Raw genomic sequence first — 27,272 nt, 5'->3', positions numbered from 1 at the left:
TTGGTGTAAGAGTCAGATATGTTTAAATTATGCGCCAGCTTATTACAATACACACTGGGTATCCATTCTTTTTTCCATTATCAAATAGTCTTAAAACACTCTGACTTTAGGTGACTCTAAGTTGTCATAAATTCAGTTTAATACAGTACTGTAAGTGGTTTACAGTGGTCTATATTCTATATATTTGTTCCTCTTTTCATGTTAAAGTTTGTGATGTTTGATGCATGTTTCACTTGAACTAAAAAATAATGTGTGAACAGCTCGGCGCCAGGTTGAGAGAGTGCGACAACCGCTTGACTGAAGTTCGTAATGAGTATCTGCTGGCGTTATCAGCAGTCAACGGCCATCATCAACACTACTACACTAAAGACCTACCACATATTATGGAGGTAAAACGCACACACACACACACGCATACAGAGAACAGGAAGCCAGTTTGGGTCGTGTATCTGATAAAACAGTTACCACATCATTTCCTGACATATTTTCTCTGTACAGTGCACAAAACATAGCCTACTTTCCCCTTATTCACTTAATCTGTACATTTCCAGCCTGGTCTCCTAAAAATGACGTTTCCATACATGGAACTGCATTCTTCGATGGAAACTTATTTTCTACCAAATAGGTCACCCAGGAGATAGCAGTTTGTATGTGAAACCAAGTCAAAGTTGGCTAATTTTAGTCCGGGAGGAGACAGGAGGCACAGCCTAACCGTGACAACTCTGGTATAACAATGAGTAAAACAAGTGAGAATGTCCATTAAAACAAATGTAGGACTTTAACCTAGGAGACCGTTGTCCACATACCCTCTAAAAACCAAAAGTCAGTGTTGACTTTATAATTTTTTCTGGCTGAACTGGGTATTAGCATACGCATCAGACCAAGCCTGACAGGGCCAAGCCTTTGCTCTTGCTCTCCCTGCACACGTGAAGATTCATAAGAAAAATAATTGAATGATTTACCTTTTCCAGACTTTCAAGACCTAATGGATTGAATTCTGATGATATAAAGAGTCACTTTGGGGGGTTGAAATGCTTAGCAAAACGAGTCAGTGTTATACAGATTGTGTATGGGAAAAACTGTATCTTTTTGGGATAGTGTGTCTCTGCAATACTGAGTGTGGCCACTATGCTAAAATCACAGCACAGCCTAGCATTGGACTTGAATGAATAGTCTACCATGTATAGTCTGTTGCACATTCTATACTTGGTAGAAACTTGCGAACCATAGAACATATACATAATGAACTGAGGACTGCGGATGCGGTGGTAGGGGGCTGGCGTTCTAAAGGGGCCCAACAGCAATTTTTCCTTGGGGCCTCCAATATGATATTGCATTGTTGGATAAGAGCTGGTGTGTTGAAAATGGTGGCAAAACAACTTGAAATAATGAAAACTGACACTTGTACTCTATTTCTCTCATCAGCAAATGGACGGTGATGTTTACGATGATTTAAGAAGCCATTTTACCCTGCTGTGTGGGGCAGAGATGGACACCTGTCTTGCTGTACACAAACAATACATCACGATATGGGAGAGTGTTGCCAAGGTATGTCTGTATATGTGCATACAGTGTTACTTGTGTTCTGTATACAATAAAGCATTCAGCATTTTTGTCATGTCATGGGGCGGCCGTAGCTCATGGGGTAGAGGGGGTTGTCCGGGAACCACAGGGTTGGCAGTTTGATCCCTGGCTGCTACGAGTCCTGTGCCAAAGTGCCCAGAACTCCAAATTGCTCCCTGGGCGCTTCACAGCAGCTCACTGCTCCTAATATGCTAAGGATGGGTAAAATGCGGAGGCCAATTTTCATATATGTACCTAATGTAAATGACGGTTGAAATAAAGTTAAATTTCATAGTTTGCAAAAGTCCACCTAAGGAGGAGGTCACGGTGGTTGGATGGATGGTTCAAGCAAACACAGGACATTCACCCAGGAGGCCGCCACGGTGCCACATACAAGATTGGAAGCATTTCTATTGCCTCTCAACAGCTGTCATCATTTTGACGGCTGAGCCGACTGCTCGCAGCTAATGGTGCTGACAGAGCTAACAGTGTTTACCTGAGGGGGTACTACGCTACCGCATCAACGCATTCGATTGGGACTGCATTATCATCTGTAACTGTCGTACGAGTGAGTGCAGAGCGGTGGTCGTGAGCTACACATGCACTAGACATTACTTCACATTACTTATCTTTACACAGCAAATAGTTTTTTCGAGCTATATTAATGCTCTGAATATCAAATGTATCACCTTTAAGAAACAAACACTCATTTTTTGCAATAATGTTTTACTAAACCTACCAAGTTTCTTTTTTAACCATATGTTAACCAACTGCAACCGTAAGGCAAAAGAAAATATCTTTGCCTCGGAAATGTAATTGAGAACGTAATTTAGTTTTATGGAACAACATTTTGTCGGAGACGGTGTTTGTCTACCGTGGCTCCTGTGAAACCAGACATAAGACATTTCTCATCTTGTCTCTTGAAAGACGGTGATGGAGGCAGAGAGCTTACAGCAAGGTTGGCAGATTGGGAAAAAGCAGGAATGCATAAATAAATAAAAAACAAATTAAAAACGGGAGAACATTTTTTTTAAATGTAAGGGAAATGAGAGACGCAAGAACAATTGGTAGATAATAGCTTACAAGTACATACAAAGAATGGGGGCAATAGCTAAGAGAGGCTTACTGGTACATCTACTAGGTACAAGAAACAAGTTTACATAAGAAAATTCAACACATACACAAAATGTCTGAACTAATGTAGCAACTTGGTGGAATCTCATCAGTTGTTCCCTTGAAAATGCGAGTGTTTGGAAAGCCTTTTAACACCTAGGTCTTAATTTGTATGATGTTACAAGGGTGGCACAGATGAAAACATTGTTTTTTGGTCCACTCACACCCAAGTGATACAGTGCAATTTGGTATCCAGTTTGGTTTGAAACCATGACTGCTATGTGCTGTTTCGGTTGCTTGAGGTGCACCCACAGACCTTTTCTATATTGTCAGAGCATACGTTTCCAAACCTCTCTAACAAATTCTGGATATTTTTTTTTCCCAAAAGGATAAGGTAGGAGGAATTGTTTTGTTTGTTCCTGGTTAACATTGATTGGTTGCTGTATTGTCAGGTGACCAGGGAGAGAAACATTCTGCAGTTTCTTCAAGAATCTGTCGTCTTCAGCAAAACCCCTGAATTCACCTTCCAGCCAGCTGCACATGACAAGGTGTGCTTGAATGTTTGTGTGGGAACTCCGTGGGAACTCATTTAGATATTGGAAGAAATTGACAAGAATGTTCATCATGAAGCCAAAACAATAAATAAGCATGGGTGCATGTGTTTGCATGTGAAGGTGTGGGTATAATAACATTCATAGAATAACTTTATGACATAAGGCTTGTATTGAGTTGCACTATGCAGATGTGTACAAGATGACACATGAAAAGCTTAAGAATGAAGAATACGTTTGTCTCTCTTTTGTACAGGTGTCTGCTCTACAGGAGGTTTGTGCTTCAGAAGCAGAGGGCTGGCTGGTTAAGGAGGCCAAGACATGGGCTACAAAAGCTGCTAAAGACTACAAGATCGTCACCCATGGAGAGAGGGTGAGACTTTGATTTCTAAGTTGGGAAGATACTCCTGAGCTAATGAATGCTTGTAGCAGTGGCCCTCAGAATTCTTTCTTCTGGAAGTACAGCTTTCTCTAAAAGTTATTATATTATTATTAGGGCCCGAGCACCGATGTAGTCGGAGCAGAGGACCTATTGTTATTGTAATGTTTATTATTTTTATTATTATTATTATTAGGGCCCGAGCACCGACGTAGTCGGAGCGTAGGACCTATTGTTCTTCAAATGTTTATTATTATAATAATAATAATAATAATAATAATTAGGGCCCGAGCACCGAAGTAGTCGGAGTGGAGGACCTATTGTTCTTCTAATGTTTATTATCCTGCTGCTCCTTCGTCGTCGGCGGGGACTCCGTGCTGCTGCTGCTGCCACATACGCTGGTGGAGGTGTGCGCGCGCGGATCCGGGAGGATCTCCGCCGTGCGCGATACAGAGAGCAGAGGATATTTGTAATTTGTATCAAGTCCGAGTTTACATTTTTTTTCTTTTTGCTGGCGGACTCGCAGGCCACATGAAATGACGTGGCGGGCCGGATCCGGCCCGCGGGCCGTATGTTTGACACCCCTGTCCTAGACCCTGGGTCTGATCGGTGCCAAATTTGCTGTGAATCATTATTGTGTATATATATCATCACAAGTTATGAAAAGCTTGTTGATATCTTATTGCATTAAGAATATATGGACCAATGAATTTCATAGGGGCGTGGCCTTCTACAGCAATATATATAACTTCAAAACCATGTGGTTTATCATCACGAAATCTGTAGCATATGTTCACATTGTGTCCTGTAACATACTCTGACATTTTTATTCCATACAACCACTAGGGGGCGAGGCCATTTCTTTGCATTTTTAGGCATTTTTCATTGTTTTCAGGAATTGTAATTTAACGAACTCCTTCCACAGAATTTATACGATCAACTTCAAATTTGGTCAAGATGATCTAAAGACGTTAATGATGAAAAGTTGCTAAAATGGTCTACTGATATTGCTCGACCTTCGTTTTATGTGGCGCCCATTTCACGCCCATTTCGTGCCGTTCCCCACGAAAGAGGAAGTTGTTGTAACTACAAGATATTTTATTCAATCTGCCCCAAATTTGTTATGCATGATGCTGGTCCAGGCTTGAGCACATCTCCATGCCAACATTTTCACAAAGTCATAGCGCCACCTACTGGCAAAAGGAAGTGACAAGTTTTATACTTTCATGTAAGTTGCCCAGATCACTCTCAAATTTGGTAAGGTAAGCCGTAAGACAATGATGATGCTTCATCATGAATATTCGGAGTTGTCGTTAAACGCTGTTGCTGTGGCAACGCGTCATTCGCCATGAAAAATGAAGCTTATTTTTCTGTGACTTAGAATGCTCAACAAGCCTTGGAACTTTCCACAGGTGTCATAGGTGATGGAAATAAATATTTCATTTGGCTTTTTGGCTTGACCCTTTCAAATTGCTTCGATAGTGCCCCCTACAAATATTCAAAAACACAGCCCCAGCGCTACGTTTGACCTACATGTATGACATTTGGTAGGCACATGTATCACATGGACCATGCTCTAAAATTAACGGGAAGTCAACCATTTACATTTTTGTGTGAATTTTCCCATGATTTCTAGTCGCTATACTTTAACAAACTCCTCCTAGGGACTTTGTCAGATCTACTTCAAATTTGGACAGTATAACCTAAAGACCTTTGCAATTAAATGTTACTCAAAGCATTACGTTTAATGGAATGGCGTAGCCGTGGCGTGGCGGCCATTGTCACCATTAAACAACAAGCTGATGTAACTCCACTGGACTTGCTCAAATCTGTCCCAAACTTGCCATACTTGATAACAGTCATGGCCTGAGGATGTCTACAAGCCAATTTTCACTCAAAGTCATTGCGCCATCTACTGGCAACAGGAAGACAGCGTTATGTGACAAACGGAATCTGATTTACATGACATTTACATGATGTGGTCTATACTTGATATAGAGCTAATGAATTGTGTTCTCTAGTGCCACATAATGGATACAACTGGTGGAATATTTGCACTACATAATTTCCAGCGCCACAGTCCACGCATTAAAAATACGTCTAACTTGTGGGCATCGCTGCTTGCAGCTTTAATTATTATTATTATTATAACTGGATTCATGTACTATGGGCAGCTCATAAAAAATCATGTTTTTATGATCAGAGAATTGTTCATCTCTGTCTTTCTTTCTCTGTCAGGCTCTACAGATGTTAGAGAGTCGGTTGATGCTCTTGTCAGGGGAGACGGGGTTCAGTGTGGAGCAGAAAATAGCAGAGGTGCAGGACAGTGTTAGGAAGGCCAAGGTAATAAAAAATCCAACATGTCAGTTAGTCACTTCTACTCTTCACCTCGTCCTGTTACCATTCGGCTCTCAGTGTCTCCCTTCTTTAATGTATAGAAGAAAACACATAAATTGATAAAGCATATAAAGAAACAGAATCACAATAAACAATACAGTTTTTATTCAAAATGAACAGCAACATTTTGTCAAAGAATACCAATTATCTACCTAAGATGTTTCTACTCAAAGTCTGCGGAAGTCCATGTATAGAGGATGTCAGAGTGTACAGAAACATCTGTAAGAAACAAATCTGTAGAAAACGATAATGTGCTGGCAGAAAGCTATTGTCAAAGGCAAACAAACACAGGACTTTCACCCTGGAGATCGCTGTTCATGTGCAACCAAAAGTCTACTTAATTCACATCCATAACTTAAATTATGTCACAAACATAGTTATTTTAAGCCAAACCACTTCTTACTAAACCTTACCATGTAGGTTTGTTGCCTTAAGTTTTTGTTTTGTTTTGTTTACAACGTTAACTATGTGTTTAAATCTGCAAGCATAATCCGGGAGAAAATATGTTTCATGTAAATGAGAATGCTGTTTAGTTGTACGCAAACATGAATTTTAGGAGACAGGGTTAAAAAATGTGGAACTGCTACCTGAATGTTTTGTAAACCTTTCTTTGATAATGGTAATTAGCGTCCGAGCTGAGCAACTCTGTGTATTTGACAACCCAGATGTCAGAACAGAGTCAGTAACCGGTCTGACCAAATACATTTCCCCATTCAACATTGGACTACTAACTAATAATTCATCACATATAGCCTCCTTTTTTGTGGGAAGAAATATTCCAGTTCTAAAAATACCTTCTCTTCAATAAATATTCCAAGTTCAACCACAGAAAACACTTTCTTTGTAACAGATATCTACAAAACAAGTATAAAACAGCATTTGCACATCTGCCAACGTAGTTCTCCTACGTACACCAGCAAAATGAAGGAAAGTAAAAAGTTCATATAGTGAAGCGCCGGACTTCGTGCTAATTTGATCATTTGAATTTGAGAACAAAACCCAGCTGCTTTCTGTGTGTGTGATTGTCTGACTGACTGTGCATCTTGTTTTCTTCCTGTCTCAGCTCAGAAGGGTGAAGGCAGAAGCCCGTCTGGCTTTGTTGTCAGACAGCGTCACAGGAATTGAGATGTGGCTTCACAACGCCATGAACCAGGCAGAGGAGGAGCTGGAGAGAGAGCGACGCCTCAGTGAACAGAAGAAGTCTACTGAGGACGTTTCAGTATGCAAACACAAAATAGACCCAGGAATTTCCAAAAAAAGTCCACTGTATTTTTAGTATCAAATAATACTCAAACTGGACGAAATAGGGCATTTGTTGGGGATTATTTTCAGTAGTGAAGTAGCTGCAGGACGTTTTATGTAGGATTGAGTCAACACAAACAATGTGTGTGTTCAAAAATGGAGCTCTATGGCACAGAGAAAGATGATATATCAGGCTTTGATACACACACACTCCTTGTTCGTAGGATACAATCATTGTTGGTTTTGGCTCTTAATGGGACTCTTGATGATAGTGACAATATAGAATTTCACCAGACATGTCCTTTAAATCAAATCTGTCAACAACTGATCCAGTCGGAAAAAAGACATGCTGCTCATTGAGAGATGAAAACATTGTGTTTATTGAAAAAATGTTATTCCATTGCTCAGCGAGGTGGGCTGCGGGCCTCTAATATAAACCAAAAATAACAAAGAAGGGTAACATTTGGAGGATGAACCATATTGAGATGATTATGTGAGATACCTTGCCTACTCATGGACACGTTTTCATTGTGTGTGTTTTTAGGAAGATGAGTTTGATCTGACTGACTTTGAGGACTACGATGATGAGAACGGAGAAATCTTTGTAGATCCAGTGTCAGCATCTGGAGTTTGTATTTACCCTGCAGCCTGCAGAGTTGTTTATAGCTATCAGGTAGAGATCAATTCAATATTATAAAGTTAAGAGGTGGTTTACCTCTGCAAAAGAAGCAAACCATCTTTAATCTTAGGGTCAGGGCTTCACATGGTTCCATTCAGAACTACCTCCATGCTTTTGAAATGAACAAAACCACGCAATTCTCAAATATGTCAACATGACAACTTGACACCTCTCTTTTTCCTGTGTTCATGACAATATGGGGAAGTAAAGTCAAGTTATAGGCCAGAACATTTTGAGAAATCAACAAGGTAACTAGAAAAATTATATCTGATGTTGTTAAAAGATAAAAGGTCATGCCTATCCTACAGTGTTGACCTTCTCTGAAATCTGTGTAACCTTTTGGAAAAGATACAGAATGTTGTATTTTGAGAAAATCTTCAGAAAAAAATTACAAATTTAACTGCAGTTGTTTTCAACAAAGGAAATAGACAGTGTTTTATCCTATGTATATATAGTGCTGCAGTTGAAAAATGTTTAAAGAATTCATAATGACAAAAGCATGTTACTTCCTGTAGGCCAGCCAATCAGATGAGCTGTCAATCATCGAAGGGGAAGAGCTTCAAGTGATTCAGGATGGAGACATGGAGGACTGGCTGAAGGTAGTTTGGTAGTTTGGTTTGGTTACAGAGTATGATCCCCCTGCTGCCAGAATACACAGATACTTCTATAAGACACACCGGCTTGCCTAGCCATGCCCTGCGGTCCTTCCACTCCGTTACATAGTCCATGTATGTCCATGTCCATGTATGGGTTAACTCTTTAAGACTCCCCGTGAGGAGAGAGTGTAGCCCACAAGCCCAGTTCACAAAACAACAAATAACAAACAAACTATGTACTTTACATACCAACAAGGTCAAGACCCCGTAGAACCAAAGGCCAAGCCTGAGAGGCCAACGTTATTACAGGAGGTCTGCAAGAAAACTCCGCAGCCATCGGTCATTACGAACACAACCTACGAGTCTGCCCACACAGGTTACTGTTACTAAGCAATCAAACTCCATTTTCCAGGATCCTTTAGCCCTAAACTCAGCCCATGAACTCAACGTTTACAATAACAGGATACTATGATCTGTGACCCAAGACTTCATCAGGTCAACAAAACCCGCTGTGCTGTTGCACCCTGCCTCTTAACTCTGCTCTTTCTTTGCTCTCTACCTCTTCTCCTGTACAGCAGAAGTGGAGGTCAGCTCTCTTCTGTCCCCGGCTCCTCACCATGTGATTGATTTCTGACCACCATGTAGTCTGCTTTCCACCTTATAGCCACTAGATGGTGCCATAGCTACTAGGAGTGGGAATCGCGAGAGATCCCGCGATACGATATTATCACGATACTTATGTCACGATACGATATTATCACGATACTGCGATATTATCACGATGCTGCGATATTATCACGATACTGTGATATGCTGAGTATTGTGATGACATATATTGCGATTTATTACCTTTTTTCAACTGCAAATGATGTCCCCCAAAGGAAAACTGTCAACATGTTTTATCTAATAAGATAACGTTTTCATTCTGTTCATCTCACTTTAATCATTTTTATTGCAGCAAAATGGGATTGTCAAGCAGACAGACTGACCAACACTGTCATAAATGTTGCATGCACCTGACAAACTTAACTGAATGCAAACGTGTCTATAACTTCTATAAGTATGATATAAGAGTTATATAACTGGTATAACTTGCGATGTGTGGACGTCAATTGAGCAGGTGAGTGAAACACTTTACATGGAGCCAGGCACATGCACCATATGGTGCAAACAATGAAAAGACGCTGCCGTATTTACGTCTAGATGACGTTATTGTGAGTGTTGATGGAGCTGCTACAATGTTAGCATAGAATAGCACCGATCGATCCGAGCTCCATTGAGAAAACAAGTACAAATGGGCGTCATTACGTAGTTATTTCAGAGTCCCTTTTTGTCGGTTTATAGCCGTTAAATCACAGCCAAATCAGTTTATTTTGTGTTCATACAGCTGTGGTAAACGGCCGACGTGTGGCTTGCTAGACACAGTGAGCTCGATGAAATCCACGGAGCTCCTCCGGACTATGCTATGAACCAGACATGACAGCGTTTAGTTCCCCGTGATATCTGGGACTTCCACAACACGTACTAAGTAGAAATAGAGGTTATTTTTTCCACGGTTGATGGCGGACAGTTGAACAGCTTTCAGGGTGATAAGCCACGCCCCCTCTCCGGCGCGTCCAGCACGATTCACGGAATGAACACAAATAGTCCCCGGCGCGAATGGCGCGAATGACGCGATTAATGCGATTTGCGCCGCGTTAATCTCTGTAGAGCTTGGACACGGCTGTGTCGGTGAAAAAACGCCGCGACGGCCTTCCTTGTTAAATAAAAATCCAAAAAGGTCCAGATGTCTGATTCAAACACGGACGGCGCATTTCTGATTTCTTTCTCCGATCGATGTCTCTCTTTGTTTTGACCAACTTCCTACCAATCTTACTGACCCAGAACCTCTGCTGACCTCACCAGAAAACAACTCAGCACCATCTAGTGGACTGGAAAAGCAATTGATTTTATTTTTCTAATACCAAAAAGTTTATAGTTTATAGAATAAAAGATCGATACTTGGCTTCCGTGTATCGATACAATATCGCCACGCAAAATATCGTGATACTATGCTGTATCGATTTTTTCCCCCACCCCTAATAGCTACCACTCTTTCAGAATCAGAACCGTTTATTGCACTGGTATGTTGAACATACAACGAATTTGACATGACAGGAGGTGCATAACATTTAACAATCAACAACAATGAACACAGTGCAATTGTTCCTCCGCGAATCGCTATCTTAACGTGGTGGAGGAGTTTGAGTGGCTCAGTGACCCTGGGAGCTATGTTGTCCGGGGCAGTAGCCCCTGGTAGGGTCTCCCAAGGCAAACAGGTCTCAGGGGAGAGCCCAGACTAAGAGCGGTTCAAAATAACCCTGATGATAAGCAGCCCATGGTCTTCAGCCACCTCGCCCGGACCAGGCAAAAAGGGGCACCCTCCCGGAGCCAGACCCAGGAGGGGAGCTCATTGGCAAGCGTCTGGTGGCCGGGCCTTCGCCCATGGGGCCTGGTCGGGCTCAGCCCGAAGAAACAACATGGAGCAGCCACCCTGTGGACCCACCACCCACAGAGACAAGCGTGCAATGCAGACCGGGCGGCGGGTCTAGGCGAGCCGATCGCCGGCAGCATAGACTAGCTCTAGGGACGTGGAACGTCACCTCGCTAGCAGGGAAAGAGCCGGAGCTGGTGCAAGATGTGGAGCAATACCAGCTAGATATAGTTGGACTCACCTCCACACACAGCACTGGCTCTGGGACCAAGCTCCTGTAGAGGGGTTGGACTTTGTCCCTTTTTGGAGTTGCCCAAGGTGAGAGGCGCCGGGTGGGAGTGGGGATACTCGCGAGCCCCGGGCTGAGCGCCGCTGTGTTGGAGTTCTCCCCGGAGAACGAGAGGGTCGCCTCCATGCGTCTACAGGTTGCGGGGAGCAAGGCTCTGACTGTGGTTGTGCTTATGCACCAAACAGCAGTTCGGAGTATCCGGCCTTCTTGGAGTCGGTGGGAGGGGTCCTGGGAGGGGTCCTGGAAAGGGCGCTGCCTGACGACTCCATAGTTCTCCTGGGGGACTTCAACGCTCACGTGGGCAATGACGGAGAAACCTGGCGGGGGGTGATTGGGAGGAACTGCTTGCCCGATCTGAACCCGAGTGGTGTCTCGTTATTGGACTTCTGTGCTAGCCACGGTTTGGCCATAATGAACACCATGTTCGAACATAAGGTGGCTCATAAGTGTACCTGGTACCAGAACACCTTAGGCCGGAGATCAATGATCGACTTTGTAATCGTATCATCTGATCTGCGGCCGTATGTCTTGGACACTCGGGTGAAGAGAGGAGCAAAGCTGTCAACTGATCACCACCTGGTGGTGAGTTGGATCAGACGGCGGGGGAACCGATTGGAAAAACCCAGAAAGCCCAAACGTATAGTGAGGGTGAACTGGGAACGTCTGTCGGAGGACCCTGTCCGGGAGGTCTTTAACTCCCACCTCTGGAAGAACTTCTCACACATCCCGAGGAAGGTTGGGGACATTGAATCCGAGTGGACCATGTTCAAAGCCTCTATTGTTGACGCGGCCACTAGGAGTTGTGGCCGTAAGGTCATCGGTGCCTGTCGTGGCGGCAACCCGAGAACCCGGTGGTGGACACCAGAGGTGAGGGAAGCCGTCAAGCTGAAGAAGGAGACCTTCAGGGCCTGGCTGGCCCAGGGGTCTCCTGAAGCAGTTGAGAGGTACCAGCAGGCCAGAAGGGCTGCAGCTGCGGTGGTCGCAGATGCTAAAACTCAGGCATGGGAGGAGTTCGGGGAGGCCATGGAGAAGAACTTTCAGTTGGCCTCAAGGAGGTTCCTGCTAACCATCCGACGGCTCAGGAAGGGAAAGCAGGGCCTACCCCAGGCTGTTCTCAGTGGTGGGGGGGGGGGGGACTGCTGACCCGGACAGGGGACATCGTCGGGCGGTGGAAAGAGCACTTTGAGGAACTCCTAAACCCTCTACAGAGGACATGTTGGTCCTTTAGAGCAACTCTCACCACTGAACATGGCGACTGAGGCATCAAACTCAATTTCCCAGGATCCTTAAGCCCTAAACTCTGCCAATGGACTCAACATTTACTGTAACAGGATATTGTAATCTGTGACCCTTGACTTCAAAACCTGCAGCGCCTCAGCGTCTGCCTATTTTCCCATGTTTCTTTGATGTCTTCCCCTTTGTCTCCACTTCCGGAGTGGAGGTCAGCTCTATTCTGCTGTGGCTCATCTCCACGTGGTGGATCTCTGACCAATGTGTAGTCTGCTCTCCACCTTCCACTGGAGCTCCGACTGCAGGTTGAAAGCAGCAGAAAAGCCAAATCTGGGTCTGTTCACGGTGGGGTGGTTGTTGTAGGAGGCCCCACTGAATTCTAAGCTGAGGGGCTTCTGGTGAACCTGCAAGATTTTGTGCCGCTGATGATTTAAGTTTAGGAGTACAGAAATGAATATATTCTCGCTGACGGTCTCATTTACTTATGTAGGTCTTATAAAGGCATCAGTATTCAATTGAGACTGTTTCATAACCACTTAAAAGTTCCTCCCAGTAACTTAAAAACAAAACATTCTTTATTTTTTATTGAGTTAAAGGGTGCATGTTTTCCAGTGTCTCATCTTTATCTCTATTTGTTCATGTCTCTGTCCAGGTGTGTAACACGTGTGGTCAGGTGGGGTATGTTCCTGAACGTTATGTGCAGTTCCTGTGTCTACCTTCAGAGGATGCCACTCAGCTAAACAGTTCTTTCAGCTCCACCTCATCCACTGGGTATAAAGAGAGGGCAGTTAGCAGAGGTCAGTCTTTTGTATGTGTTACTTACTGTACAGCTGAATGTATCAGGTACTTACATATTGTATTTGAAACAGTCTCCTGTAAGAATGTAATGTATAGTTGAACAAATGGCTCCCTTTAGAAACCTTTTGTGCGGCCCACGAACATGACATGAAATGCAATCATCCGCGGACCATTTCAATACTTTCACTTTCAATAGTTTACATTTAATACACTACTCGGTTACTGCGTCAAACCGGGCATCCCTTACAAGCGTATGTCCTGTTAGGAATTTCAACATGTGGCAAACTACTGTTAGCATGGCACCTCACGACCAGTGACACCTCGCCAGTGTTGCGGAAATAACGTTCTATCACCAACGCTAATGCTGTCAGCTAAAGTTAGCTATTTTGGAGGACAACTCTGCAGTTTAATGTGAAAGTGAGATGTGATCATCTTTCCCAGCCCTCTATCATTACATTACATTACAGTCATTTAGCAGACGCTTTTATCCAAAGCGACTTACAATTCAGATTCTATCACATTTATACACCGTAGGCACAGCTACGGGAGCCATTGTTGGGGTTAAGTGTCTTGCTCAAGGAGACATCGACATGCGACTAGCAGAGCCATGACGGCCCTGCTCTCCACTTAGCCACAGTCGCCCACATCATATGCTGGCTCCCTAAATTGATGTAATGTGCATGCAGAATTGATTCAAAATAAGGTGATGTCATGTGAGTGTGTGTCAAGGGTGTCCCAGATTAAAAATTCATAGTCAAATCTGATTGGTCAAGTCTTGCCTATCGTCGACGGATTGTCGAATCATGGTTTTTTGTTATTTGCTCGTTGAACCTCCTCTGTTTAAGCTTGATGTATCTATGGAATAATAGTAAAAACAACAAATACATGTGACTATTACTTAACTGTTGTGGAATCATGAACAGTGCTGTTTGTGTCTGTACAGTGCTGCACTATCCAGAGTACTAAAATGGAGCAGAGATCAATAGACAGCCAGAATGACAGACACTGTTTCTTAGCCTGCTTGTAGTTTTTAGTTGCTCGTAGTTAACTTTCGGTCCTAATTCCATTTCCCAACTGTAGCAATCCACAGACGGAAGGGAAAGGACAGGGAAGTAAGGGACAGTCAACCGGAGAGAGACGCAAGGCGCAAACAGCTGATTCTACACCGATTTTCTGTACACACAAAAATTAATTTGATTAAACTACATTACGAACTGTATTGCATCAAACCACAGATTATCCTGTGTACATGGATAAATGAATATTAAATCGCATGTAGTCAACTACTTTTCAATAGTCATATTTATTTATTCTTCTAATGTTCCCCTGGTATGTGCTTGCACCATAGACTAACAGTTTTCTTGCATACAGTCATTCTATTGCCTATTGTGTCGCTCTTCAAAAGAAAAAACAAATAAATGATAAAACAGACTATTAAAACATACACGGACCAGGGGGGCACACTACTCTGACTAGTGGCACTCCTCTGACTAGTGGCGGCGCTCCTCTGACTAGTGGCACTCCTCTGACTAGTGGCGGCGCTCCTCTGACTAGTGGTGGCACTACTCTGACTAGTGGCACTCCTCTGACTAGTGGCGGCGCTCCTCTGACTAGTGGTGCTCCTCTGACTAGTGGTGCTCCTCTGACTAGTGGTGGCACTCCTCTGACTAGTGGCGCTCCTCTGACTAGTGGTGGCACTGCTCTGACTAGTGGTCGCTCCTCTGACTAGTGGCGCTCCTCTGACTAGTGGCGCTCCTCTGACTAGTGGCGCTCCTCTGACTAGTGGCGCTCCTCTGACTAGTGGCGCTCCTCTGACTAGTGGCGCTCCTCTGACTAGTGGCGCTCCTCTGACTAGTGGTGCTCCTCTGACTAGTGGCGCTCCTCTGACTAGTGGCACTCCTCTGACTAGTGGTGGCGCTCCTCTGACTAGTGGTGGCACTCCTCTGACTAGTGGTGGCACTCCTCTGACTAGTGGTAATCATCTGACTAGTGGTAATCATCTGACTAGTGGCGCTCCTCTGACTAGTGGCGCTCCTCTGACTAGTGGCGGCGCTCCTCTGACTAGTGGCACTCCTCTGACTAGTGGTGGCACTCCTCTGACTAGTGGTGGCACTCCTCTGACTAGTGGTAATCATCTGACTAGTGGTAATCATCTGTCTAGTGGCGCTCCTCTGACTAGTGGCGCTCCTCTCACTAGTGGCGCTCCTCTGACTAGTGGCACTCCTCTGACTAGTGGCGCTCCTCTGACTAGTGGCGCTCCTCTCACTAGTGGCGCTCCTCTGACTAGTGGCACTCCTCTCACTAGTGGCGCTCCTCTGACTAGTGGCGCTCTCTGACTAGTGGCGCTCCTCTGACTAGTGGCACTCCTCTGACTAGTGGCGCTCCTCTGACTAGTGGTGGCACTCCTCTGACTAGTGGCGCTCCTCTGACTAGTGGTGGCACTGCTCTGACTAGTGGCGCTCCTCTCACTAGTGGCACTCCTCTGACTAGTGGCGCTCCTCTGACTAGTGGCGCTCCTCTGACTAGTGGTGCTCCTCTGACTAGTGGCGCTCCTCTGACTAGTGGCGCTCCTCTCACTAGTGGCGCTCCTCTGACTAGTGGCGCTCCTCTGACTAGTGGCACTCCTCTCACTAGTGGCACTCCTCTGACTAGTGGCGCTCCTCTGACTAGTGGCGCTCCTCTGACTAGTGGTGGCACTCCTCTGACTAGTGGTGGCACTCCTCTGACTAGTGGCACTCCTCTGACTAGTGGTGGCACTCCTCTGACTAGTGGCACTCCTCTGACTAGTGGTGGCGCTCCTCTGACTAGTGGTGGCACTCCTCTGACTAGTGGTAATCATCTGACTAGTGGTAATCATCTGACTAGTGGCGCTCCTCTGACTAGTGGCACTCCTCTGACTAGTGGCGGCGCTCCTCTGACTAGTGGCACTCCTCTGACTAGTGGTGGCACTCCTCTGACTAGTGGTGGCACTCCTCTGACTAGTGGTAATTATCTGACTAGTGGTAATCATCTGTCTAGTGGCGCTCCTCTGACTAGTGGCGCTCCTCTCACTAGTGGCGCTCCTCTGACTAGTGGCGCTCCTCTGACTAGTGGCGCTCCTCTGACTAGTGGTGCTCCTCTGACTAGTGGCGCTCCTCTGACTAGTGGTGGCGCTCCTCTGACTAGTGCTAATCATCTGACTAGTGGTAATCATCTGACTAGTGGCGCTCCTCTGACTAGTGGCGCTCCTCTGACTAGTGGCGGCGCTCCCGTGACAACTATTGGCACTGGCAGCTACATATAAGCAGAAAACGAGTGAAGATATTTTCAGACTTTGGGTTTTTATTTAAAACGTTTTTATACATATACTTTTAAATTATTATAAAACAGATGATTTATTTTCATTATTTTAGCCGATTGTTGTAAATGACTATAAAGAGTGTATTATGTTCTCTAATGTTTCAAAACCAGCAACTCTAAGGATGTATAAAGAGAATGGGTGGCTCAGGGGACTGAACTAAAACCATAAAACCGATTTGTCGTAACAACAATGGGTGTTTGTGGCTCTGCCCACTAAGCTCGGCAGCTTCTTGCAGCGTGCCGAACGAGTGCTGCTCGCTTGCCGCTGTCCTGAAGAAGCCTGTCCTGACACCTGACTGTTCGCCACTGTCAGTAGTCTCTCAAAAGCTTTGCCCAATATCTGTGGAAGTATTTTAGAGAGAGACCCAACATTGTAGTGCTCTGTAAACTCTGTAAGCATGCACTTTTAATCCCCACCATGACATCTTATATTATATGACAAGTCATCAGCGAGCCGGCAGCTCATAGCTAACAGTGTGAACAGGGCTAATAGTTCAAACGACAGCTAAAGTGTGACAGAGCTATACAGTGTTTACCTGAGGGGGGAAGAGAGGGTATGCACAGCATTATCAGCTGTAACTGCCATATGAGAGCTGTGCAGAGTAGCGGCCGTGAGCTAACCAGTGGGGCACGCTCACATGCACTAACATGCACCAAAAGCATGCATGGCCGGCCCGACTATGTCAACAAAGCAAGGAGAAGCACGGATAATTCAATACACACAGAGGGAGAATGACTTTATTCTCTGCTCAGGTAGACATTAATCTACTATATCTTTACATAGCAAATAGTTGTTTGCTGCTATATTAATGCTCAGAATGTTAAATACAACTAATTTAATTAACGTTACAGACTGTTGTTACAGTCTGAAAATAGTTTGAATTATTTCCCTTGCCCCACACTGATGCAAAAATGCATTTGATTATCTTAACTGAATATTACTCCAGTGTAATCGCTGTTAATGATTATTTTAAGTTGTAAGTCAAGCACTTAATTAAGTAACAATACTGATTCTCCAGGTCATAGAAAGGGTTGCTATGCCACACAGTGATTAAAGTAATCCATATTCCATAGCAATCCTTTTGAATTTGAATTGTTACATTAATCTGGAATTTAAAAAATATACAGTATATTTGGTATAATCTATGAATTATACCAATTGACTAATTGAAAAAAATTGTAAGATGCAGCCCTATATTCACCAAGATTCTGCTCTGATAGTCCGGCAATTTTGGCTACTGCAACTTAGTCTCTGGTTATATTCTCACACACTAAGGAAATTACTTCAAATGTGTTATTATCAGTACTACTAATAGGCTATATTTACAACGAAATCTATCAAAAGAAGACATTTTTTTTACCAAAAGCTATACTCCATATCATGATATATTAGTAGAGACAAAGTAATTCTATGTAAAATCAGACATTCTGCACTCTCATATAGCCCCAATGTAAGTGTTTCATCACCACAGTATTCCGCCACTGCAGACTGTGAGATTGGCAGTTGTATCAGGCTTCTCAGAATGAATCGTCTAATCGTGTACGTGTGTGTTACTAATCCAGTTTCACTTGAATTCTGTGTCAGGTGTAGCCAGAGCTCTGTACTCTTACCAGGCCCAGAGTGCAGAGGAGCTTTCTTTCCAGGAGGGGGCACTAATCCACCTGATCCGCTGCCAACACGCAGAGGTGTGTATTATCTGTGTTAATGTAGGGCCTGAAGCCTCAGAGATATGCTGTCTTCTGTTGCCTAAACTTATAAGGACACAGCAAATCTTTGCAGACTTCAAAATCCCACAATCCATCTCTATCTGGATTTACCTAGGCTCTCTGGGGCAGCACTCGGGCTCCACTTTCACCAGTCTCAACTTGACTCCAGGTTTTTGGCTAACTAATAGTGTTGGCTCTCATATTAAAATTCACAACACCCCTCAACTGCTTCATGCGTAAACAGGAGTCGCTGGGTGTGGAAGTTTATTCTGGACCTTTGGAACAGCAGTTTGAAAAAAGAATTACTTTAAGGTCCACTCACTATTTCTTTTAGAACTAGCTCTGGACCACACCTCCCTGTCTGCACCAGGGAACAGAGTTTGCTCTCAGTTGTGATGGAATTCATTTAGTTGTCATCATGAGACAAAAGCATTACAACTGAGGAAATCAAATTGGTGATAAAGGCCATGAGATGTTGATGAAAGCTCTGGGAAAGCTAGTCACTGGATCTTGAGTTTAGAGTATTTAGTAGAAGAAATAGATGGGTTCATGAGGCAATGCTGGAATTGTTCTTATTACGAACCGTCTATCTGTTCTATTCTTACTTTTTATTTGTGTGTATCTCACTAAATGATCTACATCAGGGGTCTCAAACTCCCGGCCCGCCACATCATTTTATGTGGCCCGTGAATCCGCCAGCCAAAAAAAATAAAAAAGTTAAAAAAGGAAAAGTTAAAAGTTAGACTTGATACAATTTACAATTATCCTCTGCTCTCTGTATCGCGCACGGCGGATCCGCACGCGCCCACTCCCACCAGCGGATGTGGGGGAGATGTAACAGTAGCTTGAGCAGCGCCCCCCCGTCCGTCCGTCCGTCAGCGAAGGTCTAGCCTCCGGTCCTGACCCAGCCCGGCAACAGTCGCTCCCCTGCGAGTAGCACCCCCACTACAGATATTTACCAATGTGTTAGGAGTAGTTACATTTACACAGTCTTATATTTACAACCGGCCCTTTGAGGGCGACCGTGATGCTGATGTGGCCCAGAGTGAAGATGCGTTTGAGACCCCTGGTCTACATGAATGTTGTGTTTTACAGGTGGATGATGGGTTTTGGGAGGGACAGCTGAATGGACGGATCGGTCTCTTCCCATCGCTGGTGGTGGAGCTCGTTCATGATGAAGGGGAGGTGGAGGATGAGGAGGAGGAGGAGGTTAGACTGTATTCTCTGGTTTCATGAATAATCCTGTAAATCATGACTTTTCTAGATGATCTTACAAAAATCACATAACGCTAAAAGCTTTATACTACTCACCCTCTGACGTCTGCCCAACTCAACTCATTTCTGCTTATTTCATTTTCTGATTGGCTTTGTTGCTCCTCTGTTATTTATTTCTTTTTTCTCTAGCCTCCCTCCATCCCAATCCCTTCCAACCCTGGCTGTAGTTCAGCTCTTAGTGCTACTGGCTGTGTGGAGAACAAACAGCAGGTATTTCCCCCGAGGCTCGCAGACAACTCAATAGGTGAGTGCTGTCAAACTTGATTCCAGCCAGAGATGATTGTTTGTCACTTCATCTGCTGCATTTCTAATGTCAGTTTTTTCGAAACTAAATGTGTTAGTTAAGATGGTAATGGCTGTCAGTGTTGTCCCAGCAGACACTGCAGGCGGCAGCCGCAGTTCTCCAGACTTCTCCAGCATTCGACTAAAACCAGTATGTGCTTTTTATAAAAAAGAATATTCTCTCTATTTATGCATATCATTTGGGGCCTAACAGCATGCACTCAACAACTAAATGGAGAAATGGGGATTGGTGAATGCTGATTATACTTGTATAAATGATCTTTGACCTGACAGTGACACATTTTACTTCACTCTGTACTGTTTTAGTGTCGAGCACCTCCTCCTCCTCCCACACAGAAGCCTTCACCTCAGCCCTGACGCAAAGACGGGAGTCACTGTCAATGTTATACATGACGTGTAAGGACCAAAGGAACACTGATGTTGTGACTTATATTGTTGTTATTGTTTTGTTTGATTCTGTATTTCTTAGGTTCTCCCACTGGTCAACTTATTTGTAAGGTGATGTGAATTTAGAGCAGATAGCATAATCACCCATAAGTCACTTCAGAACAGCAGAACTAACAGAACTAACAGCAGAAACAAAGTGTAGCTGCTTAAATACGTGCACCAACATTCAGTGTTGGTGATATAAACTTTAACATTTAAGTAAGGCTGGTTGTGAAACACATTATAGCACACATAGTGTCTATCACAGGCAACTGAGGTTTTACTTTGTTAGCTCTCAAATGACCCTTCGGAAGCAATATTTGCATCACAGGTTGAACAGCTCTGATCCTCACAGTTAAGTGTGTAGTTCTAACTTAACCCCTGTGCATCCCTTTAAATAAGTTACTCTGATGTAAAGAGATGTCTGCATACTGCCATACAATTATATAGTAATGTTATGTTGCACCTTCACTGAGTTAAATCTGATAACCAGCTTCAGGCCTGATCATAATATTCGTTCATTTTCAATATGTCACTGTTGTTTTTTAATGGAAAGAAAACACACACAAAATGCCAGGAGGGTTTAAAAAAGATGTTTTCATCATCTGACATGTTTCAGCGATTAGCAACAACATTGATCTTAATGCATTGCACACAGCAGCATAAACTCTAGTGCCAACCAGGAATATAACATGACACACAGGAAATTGGCTCAACCTGTTTGGAAGAAATATGTGATTTTGAGGCCGCGGCTCTAGATTGAAGCCTGATATATAGAATAACTTTATGCTGTGATGGCTGTGGGATCAAACATTGTGGTTTGAAGGAGTTTCAATGGAGACATTTTTGTCTGATTGTCTGTAATTCGGATACACGGTTTATCAGACTTATTATAGGAACTGAGGTTGAACTTACAAAATGAACACAAACAAGCTCACACCCTTAGCAAAAGGTAAGCCACATGCTTTAAAACACAGGCAAAGCAAGAAGAATGGCCCAGTGATGCACAACGGTTACAATGAATTGCTTAAACACTATCTGAAGGAATATTAAAATAATAGTAAAGAAACATCCATTGACACCTTCATATTCTTTTCCTATATGGGTAATTGCAGAATAATATACACTATTAAATACTGTATTAAATTCTGCAAGTTGTGACTTTACCAAAAGAATTGCTCATCAAAACAAACATTGTACTGTACAGTTACATTACAATATAACAAAATATTATATGAAATGTGTATCTATACAGAGAAATAAGTATTATTTTGCATTCTAGTCTGCATTTGTATAACTGTTTTGTACTGTATTTGTGTTGTTGCATTATGCATTGAATTAAACTAATACCAATAACATGGCTGTGTGTGTGTAACAGGTTGTGTGATATAATGTTCATTACTTCCTGTATCCTTGACTGATGTCATGTTGTGATGTCATCAAGCTCAACAAGGACCCATTGCACAGGTTTGAAAAGCAAAGTTCTGGTATTTATTTCATTAGAGTGAATAATGATACATCTGCATATTTACAAGTCTGTCACATCAACAGCATGTGTAGTGTACTGTACATATGTTCCAGGCCCAGCTAATGAGAATACGTTCTACATCTAAAAATAAAACACCAACCCCTGATTCATTTAAAGCGGTGTAATCAAATCTGAGGATTTACAGTGATTATGGAGAGAAATGAGTTTAGAGGCTTTTAGTGTTTCAGTGGTCCTTTAATATGAGTATTGTTCAACAGCTTCTGATCTGTGTAGTGCTTGATATCTCACCATTTTGGTATAATTTAAGCTTTTTGTTGCTGCCCCAGCAACATGATGCAATGCATACTGTATATTGAAAGATGACCAAAATGTATTTATTATCGTTCCCATTGTCAAAAAAATAGAGTAAAAGAAAAATAGTTTGTATTTCCATGTGTTGTGTGAAGAAACTGGATCTCTTGGTTGAACTGGATTTGTACTCGTTAGTATTCACATTTATACTGTTGCTGGTGTGGCTGGTTGTGACTCTACCTTAAAGAGGCATTTACTCTGCTTGAGACTTCACATACACACCAAGGAACCTATGATAGAAGGAAGAATCATTACGTCATTGTGACACCATTCTAAATGTGCAATTAGAGGTATAAAGGTTTGATTTGTAGAGGCATTTGCTAGACACACCGAGCCTCACGGGTCTGTGTTGAATAATATGGCGACTGATAGCTGCACCATTAAGATATCTCACATTTTATATATATAATACTATATTTACAATGCAATGTACATATATGATGCATTTAAACAATTGTTAGAGTGCAGAAGAAAAAAAAGCCCTCTACACATACTGATCATAATCTTGTAAATTACTTGAGCACATGTATTTGCAATAGAATAGATATGTTGTTGACACAGCAGCTTTTGGACAGATTTTCTGTGGCGATGAAGGAGATGACGGAGGTGTGGATATGTGATGTGTTTGGTGACCAGTAGAGGGTGCCACAATCACACTTTGAAACATTCATAAGAAAAATGAAAAAACATTAACACATATCAAAATTCACTGCAGAGGTCTGGATAAAGAAGCACTGTTTTAGACTTGGATGGAGACATTCTGTGCACATGTCAGCTTGAGAAAAGAAAAAGTTCACACAGCCCAACAGATGATCGTTGAAATGAACATTTTGGGGAAAAAGAAAGACATGCAGTGAAAGGGAAATTGGGTCAGCAGACTCAGGGCTCCTGGTTGCTTTCCCATAAAAGCCAGGAAATGACGCTGACCACTGACCTGAAACCTTTGAACTTTGTGATAAACTTCTTCTGTTCTCACCAGTCTCTGGAGAAGTCGTATCCAGAGCCAGAGGCCCGGCTGTACTGTACTGGGCTGAATGCCAGCAAATCGTAACAAATAAAGATTCCCTTCTAGGGTTTGATGTCACCATTGTGTCACCATTCTCTATGTCTTAAAGATTAGTTTATTCAAAATATATAAATAAAGTACATATTTTCTCACCTTACCCTAAGTTTTACATACATTTCATTCACTTTTACTATTTGGATGGTTACAATTTCAGAGGCAGATACCTCAAAACCTGAGCACCCATAAAACCAAAACTATCTGCATGGCCAACCAATGAGGCTAAGTGATGTTAAGTGATACACTACTGTAAATTAAAATTGTTCCTCTTGTTTTTGAGGGTTTGGAGTTCAGCATGTATTCGGCCATTTTTAAAAGGCAAAACTCTTAAGGTTTTGAGAATGACTTTGAAATATTTATGCAAAAAGTTTGTACTGTTATGAGAAAAAAGGCATACTTTTAAAACTACCAAAAGGAACTTTCATTTTGTGTTGATTTTGATGGTCTCTGTGGACAAAAGTGGTAGTGTTTCCAAGCACTAGAGTTCCTCTAGAAAACCTCTAATTTTAATGCAATAGGGTCTGACAGTCGGCTCCTTGCAGTTTTGGTTCTCCTGTGCCTCCCTTCCCTCCAGCGGCCCCGGCAATACAGCCTGAGTCTCCTGCAACGAATTCCAGCAGGGGAATGGCGGAGTAGCGAGGCGGAGCTCTGCTCCTGTGCAGGAGAGAAGACGCTGCTGCCGTGCGCTGAGCTTGCCTCCTCCCACAGCAGCTTACTTTATTCTTGATTTATTCTTTGTTGATCAATTTCAAGTTTCTTTCACTGTTTTCTTCAGTCATGGTGGCTCAGTCATAGCAACTACCTGGTTCTTTTTCTATGTATTCCAAACAAACTTAATTAACTGAATATGGTATATAACAATACTTCAAATTATTACTTTATTAGTTGTGTCTTTGTCTTATCCTTAATTGCCATAACAATGCTAAGCATTGGAAAGGTTGTTTTTCTTTTACTTATCAAGAGTGCTTTTGAAGCCAATTTATTTTATGAAATTTAATGGAAAACATCCGTTACAACCGGGATCTTCTTTTTGTAATTTTAGCTACTATTTCTGAAGGCAATGACAGTGCTTTTATAATCTATATGAGTAGTCAGAGGGTCTTACAAAACCAAAGTCTTGTGTAACCAAATTTTATGTAATTATAATTATAATTCTTCTCCCTGTACACGAACAGCTGTACCTCCAGTCACCAGTCCTTCAAGCGCCTGAAGTTCGCGGATGACACCACCCTCATTGGACTCATCTCTGGTCTGAATAACTTGGAGCTCAACGCTCTAAAGTCAGTGGAGATGGTTGTGGATTTCAGGAAGAACGTAGCCCCACCAGCCCCTATCACCCTGTGTGACTCCCCCGTTGACGCTGTGGAGTCCTTCCACTTCCTGGGCTCCATCATATCCCAGGACCTTAAGTGGGAGCTGAACATCAGCTCCATCACCAAGAAGGCTCGGCAGAGGATATACTTCCTGAGGCAGCTGAAGAAATTCAACCTGCCAAAGTCAATGATGGTGCACTTCTACACAGCCATCATCGAGTCCATCCTCTGCTCCTCCGTGACGGTCTGGTACGCTGCAGCCACAGCCAAGGACAAGGGCAGGCTGCAGCGCATCATTCGCTCTGCAGAGAGGGTGATTGGCTGCAATCTGCCATCCCTCCAAGACTTGTTTGCTTCAAGGACCCTGAAGCGAGCAAGAAAGATTGTAGCCGACCCCTCTCACCCTGGACAAAAACTGTTCGTGCCCCTTCCATCTGGCAGCCATCAGGACCAAGACCTCACGCCACATGAACAGTTTCTTCCCATCTTCAGTTGGGCTCATTAACAGAGCCCGGGACCCCCACTGACTCTGTCATCCCCAGGACAATTTCCTACCGGTCATATAACATAGTACTGTTATCTGTTTGTTTGTGCACTTTATTTTATATTTTACTTTATTATATATTTTTCTGTACATTTGTTTCTACTTTGCACTGTGTTGATTGTTAAATGTTATGCACCTCCCGTCATGTCAAATTCCTTGTATGTTCAACATACCATGGCAATAAACGGTTCTGATTCTGATTCCTCCGTCCACAGATTGTAGCGTGTCAGACGTTCTAGCCAAACAACAAAATCAAACCAAGGTTTGGGAAAAAAGGGTAATTCAAGTGTACAACCATATGCACCATAGATCATGCCTTTAGATTGTTGCTACAAGGTTTATAATGTCAATTATTATTATAATGACTTGATAATTATACTGTAGTAGTTTTGTATTTAGAGTAGAGACACAGTAAAGGTGAATGGTGAAGTTGTAGATAGTTTATGTATGACATCATACACCTGTAACTATGAGTATGATTCTCTTATATGCAGATGAAGCTTTGCAAGTTATACTTCAGAATACTCCATTGTACTTCAAAATAGAATTCATACTTTAAAATACATCATTCTTAAGTTTCACAGCTTTAAGGACAGCAGAGTTTATTCTGTGAATGTTTCAGGTCTGGGAGCTTATTTCACATATGGGGCTCCCACACTGTAATGCCTTGGCATGTCCTGCTCGATACAACTATCATCAGTATACTACAAAGTCTATAGCTGTACTTGCCATCCATCACCTGTTGCCATTAATTTGCACTATCCTGGTTCGACTTATGTTGAACACATTACAAGATAGCATGAGCAGAGAAGTATTGTGAATAACAAGACAAGAAAAAAAAAATCTGAATATGTATTCATTTCACAATTCCAGAAAACTAGTTTGTGACAGGAGTGCCTGGTCTACAGGAAATGTGCCTGATTACACTTGTAGAAGAACTTACTACTATACTGATATTACTGGTGTGACTACTCTAGTTGGTCACATCAATGACTGCTGACAGGGTCTTTGGTGGTAATAAGAAAATAAGATTCCTACTCAAAACAACTGGTAGTAGTTGTATGGTGGGAAACCAGTGAGGGATCAAGTTCATATGTCTTCACTAGCACTAACATGTGGTAACCTGTGCAGGTGAGGGTGAATCTGTGGGGGGCATTGTGAACATCCATAAGTATATACTCTCATGGGCAACACAGTTTCACTTCTAGCTTTTCAAATACCAACACTTGGTCAGTGACCCTCTGCTTCAAGCTATGATGCTCTAGTTACCCCTTTTAGCAGTTTTGGATGTGTCAGAGAAGGCTTGTTACATGCATAATGTTTATTTTTTTTAAATAAACTTCGGCGCATTTGTAAGTTATGTAACAAAAGTGAGGTCAAATAAGTCAATGTTGACTTAGTCTCACACTGGACATGAACAGTGGTCTGTATTTTTTTGACCCAACTATCCATCTCCTCCCTAGATGGACCTTTACGCTTGGTCAGTTGCACTGACCGTCTAATATCGACACAATTACATTGGAGTCAGTTGAAAGCCTCGTGTGTCTCATAGAGATGTTAAAGGGTGCGTTGGTATCAGACGCTGAGGGGCACTGACCAAGTGTTGGTATTTGACGAGTTGTAAGATTGGTTGTCATAGTCACTCCAAATTAGGAGAAATATGGAACAGACTGTTTTTGTACTTGGCAATATACTGTACTTGACAAAATCCACAACAGTATAGCAAAGGGGCAAACAGAAATACATGAGCTTGTTGCATATTCAAACAAATGAGACATTTCCAATGGCCAAGCTGCCCATAGAGGCTGTTGCTCCCCTGTGCTTATGCTGTAAATCTTGATTCACAATCAGCAGGATATTGATGGGGGTTGCCAGCCCTTAGCACATTTATTAGCAAGTCAATTAAGCATCTAGATGCCAACTAACCCATCTGCCAACCGGGTGGTCAGCCTGTCACAAAACAATTTAATCAAAGGAAAACTCCCCAGTGAGCTGCCTGTAAAATCAATTCAAAAATCTTAAACACAAAGGCATGGTCTGCAGAATAATTAGCTATTATGTAAAGTATGTGTGATTTGTGGTGAAAAGGCTAAAACATGCATAGTCCACCAAGTCGTGCGACTCTTCACTTCTTTCTTTGGATTATCAGCGC

General features: G+C 42.8%; 1 protein-coding gene across 1 annotated transcript in view; it reads left to right on the top strand.

Moving 5' to 3' along the window:
* LOC306702542 (F-BAR and double SH3 domains protein 1-like) overlaps positions 1–23,251 on the top strand; it is a gene marked incomplete at both ends in the record, with an annotated part of 35,309 nt that extends 12,058 nt beyond the window's left edge. The window contains 12 exons of the mRNA XM_079168180.1: positions 261–389; positions 1,426–1,548; positions 3,129–3,224; positions 3,484–3,600; positions 5,845–5,949; positions 7,067–7,222; positions 7,790–7,918; positions 8,440–8,523; positions 13,165–13,309; positions 18,235–18,335; positions 19,452–19,565; positions 23,180–23,251. Coding sequence (XP_079024306.1) covers positions 261–389; positions 1,426–1,548; positions 3,129–3,224; positions 3,484–3,600; positions 5,845–5,949; positions 7,067–7,222; positions 7,790–7,918; positions 8,440–8,523; positions 13,165–13,309; positions 18,235–18,335; positions 19,452–19,565; positions 23,180–23,251 — 1,371 coding nt within the window. The remainder of the gene's footprint in view (positions 1–260; positions 390–1,425; positions 1,549–3,128; positions 3,225–3,483; positions 3,601–5,844; positions 5,950–7,066; positions 7,223–7,789; positions 7,919–8,439; positions 8,524–13,164; positions 13,310–18,234; positions 18,336–19,451; positions 19,566–23,179) is intronic.
* Between the last annotated feature and the right edge of the window lie 4,021 nt (positions 23,252–27,272).

The sequence above is a fragment of the Pholis gunnellus genome, assembly GCF_910591455.1.
Source record: "Pholis gunnellus genome assembly, chromosome: 10".
NCBI classification, from domain to species: domain Eukaryota; kingdom Metazoa; phylum Chordata; class Actinopteri; order Perciformes; family Pholidae; genus Pholis; species Pholis gunnellus.
Note: the sequence above shows the minus strand (reverse complement) of the source record. Positions and strands in the feature narration are given on the sequence as shown.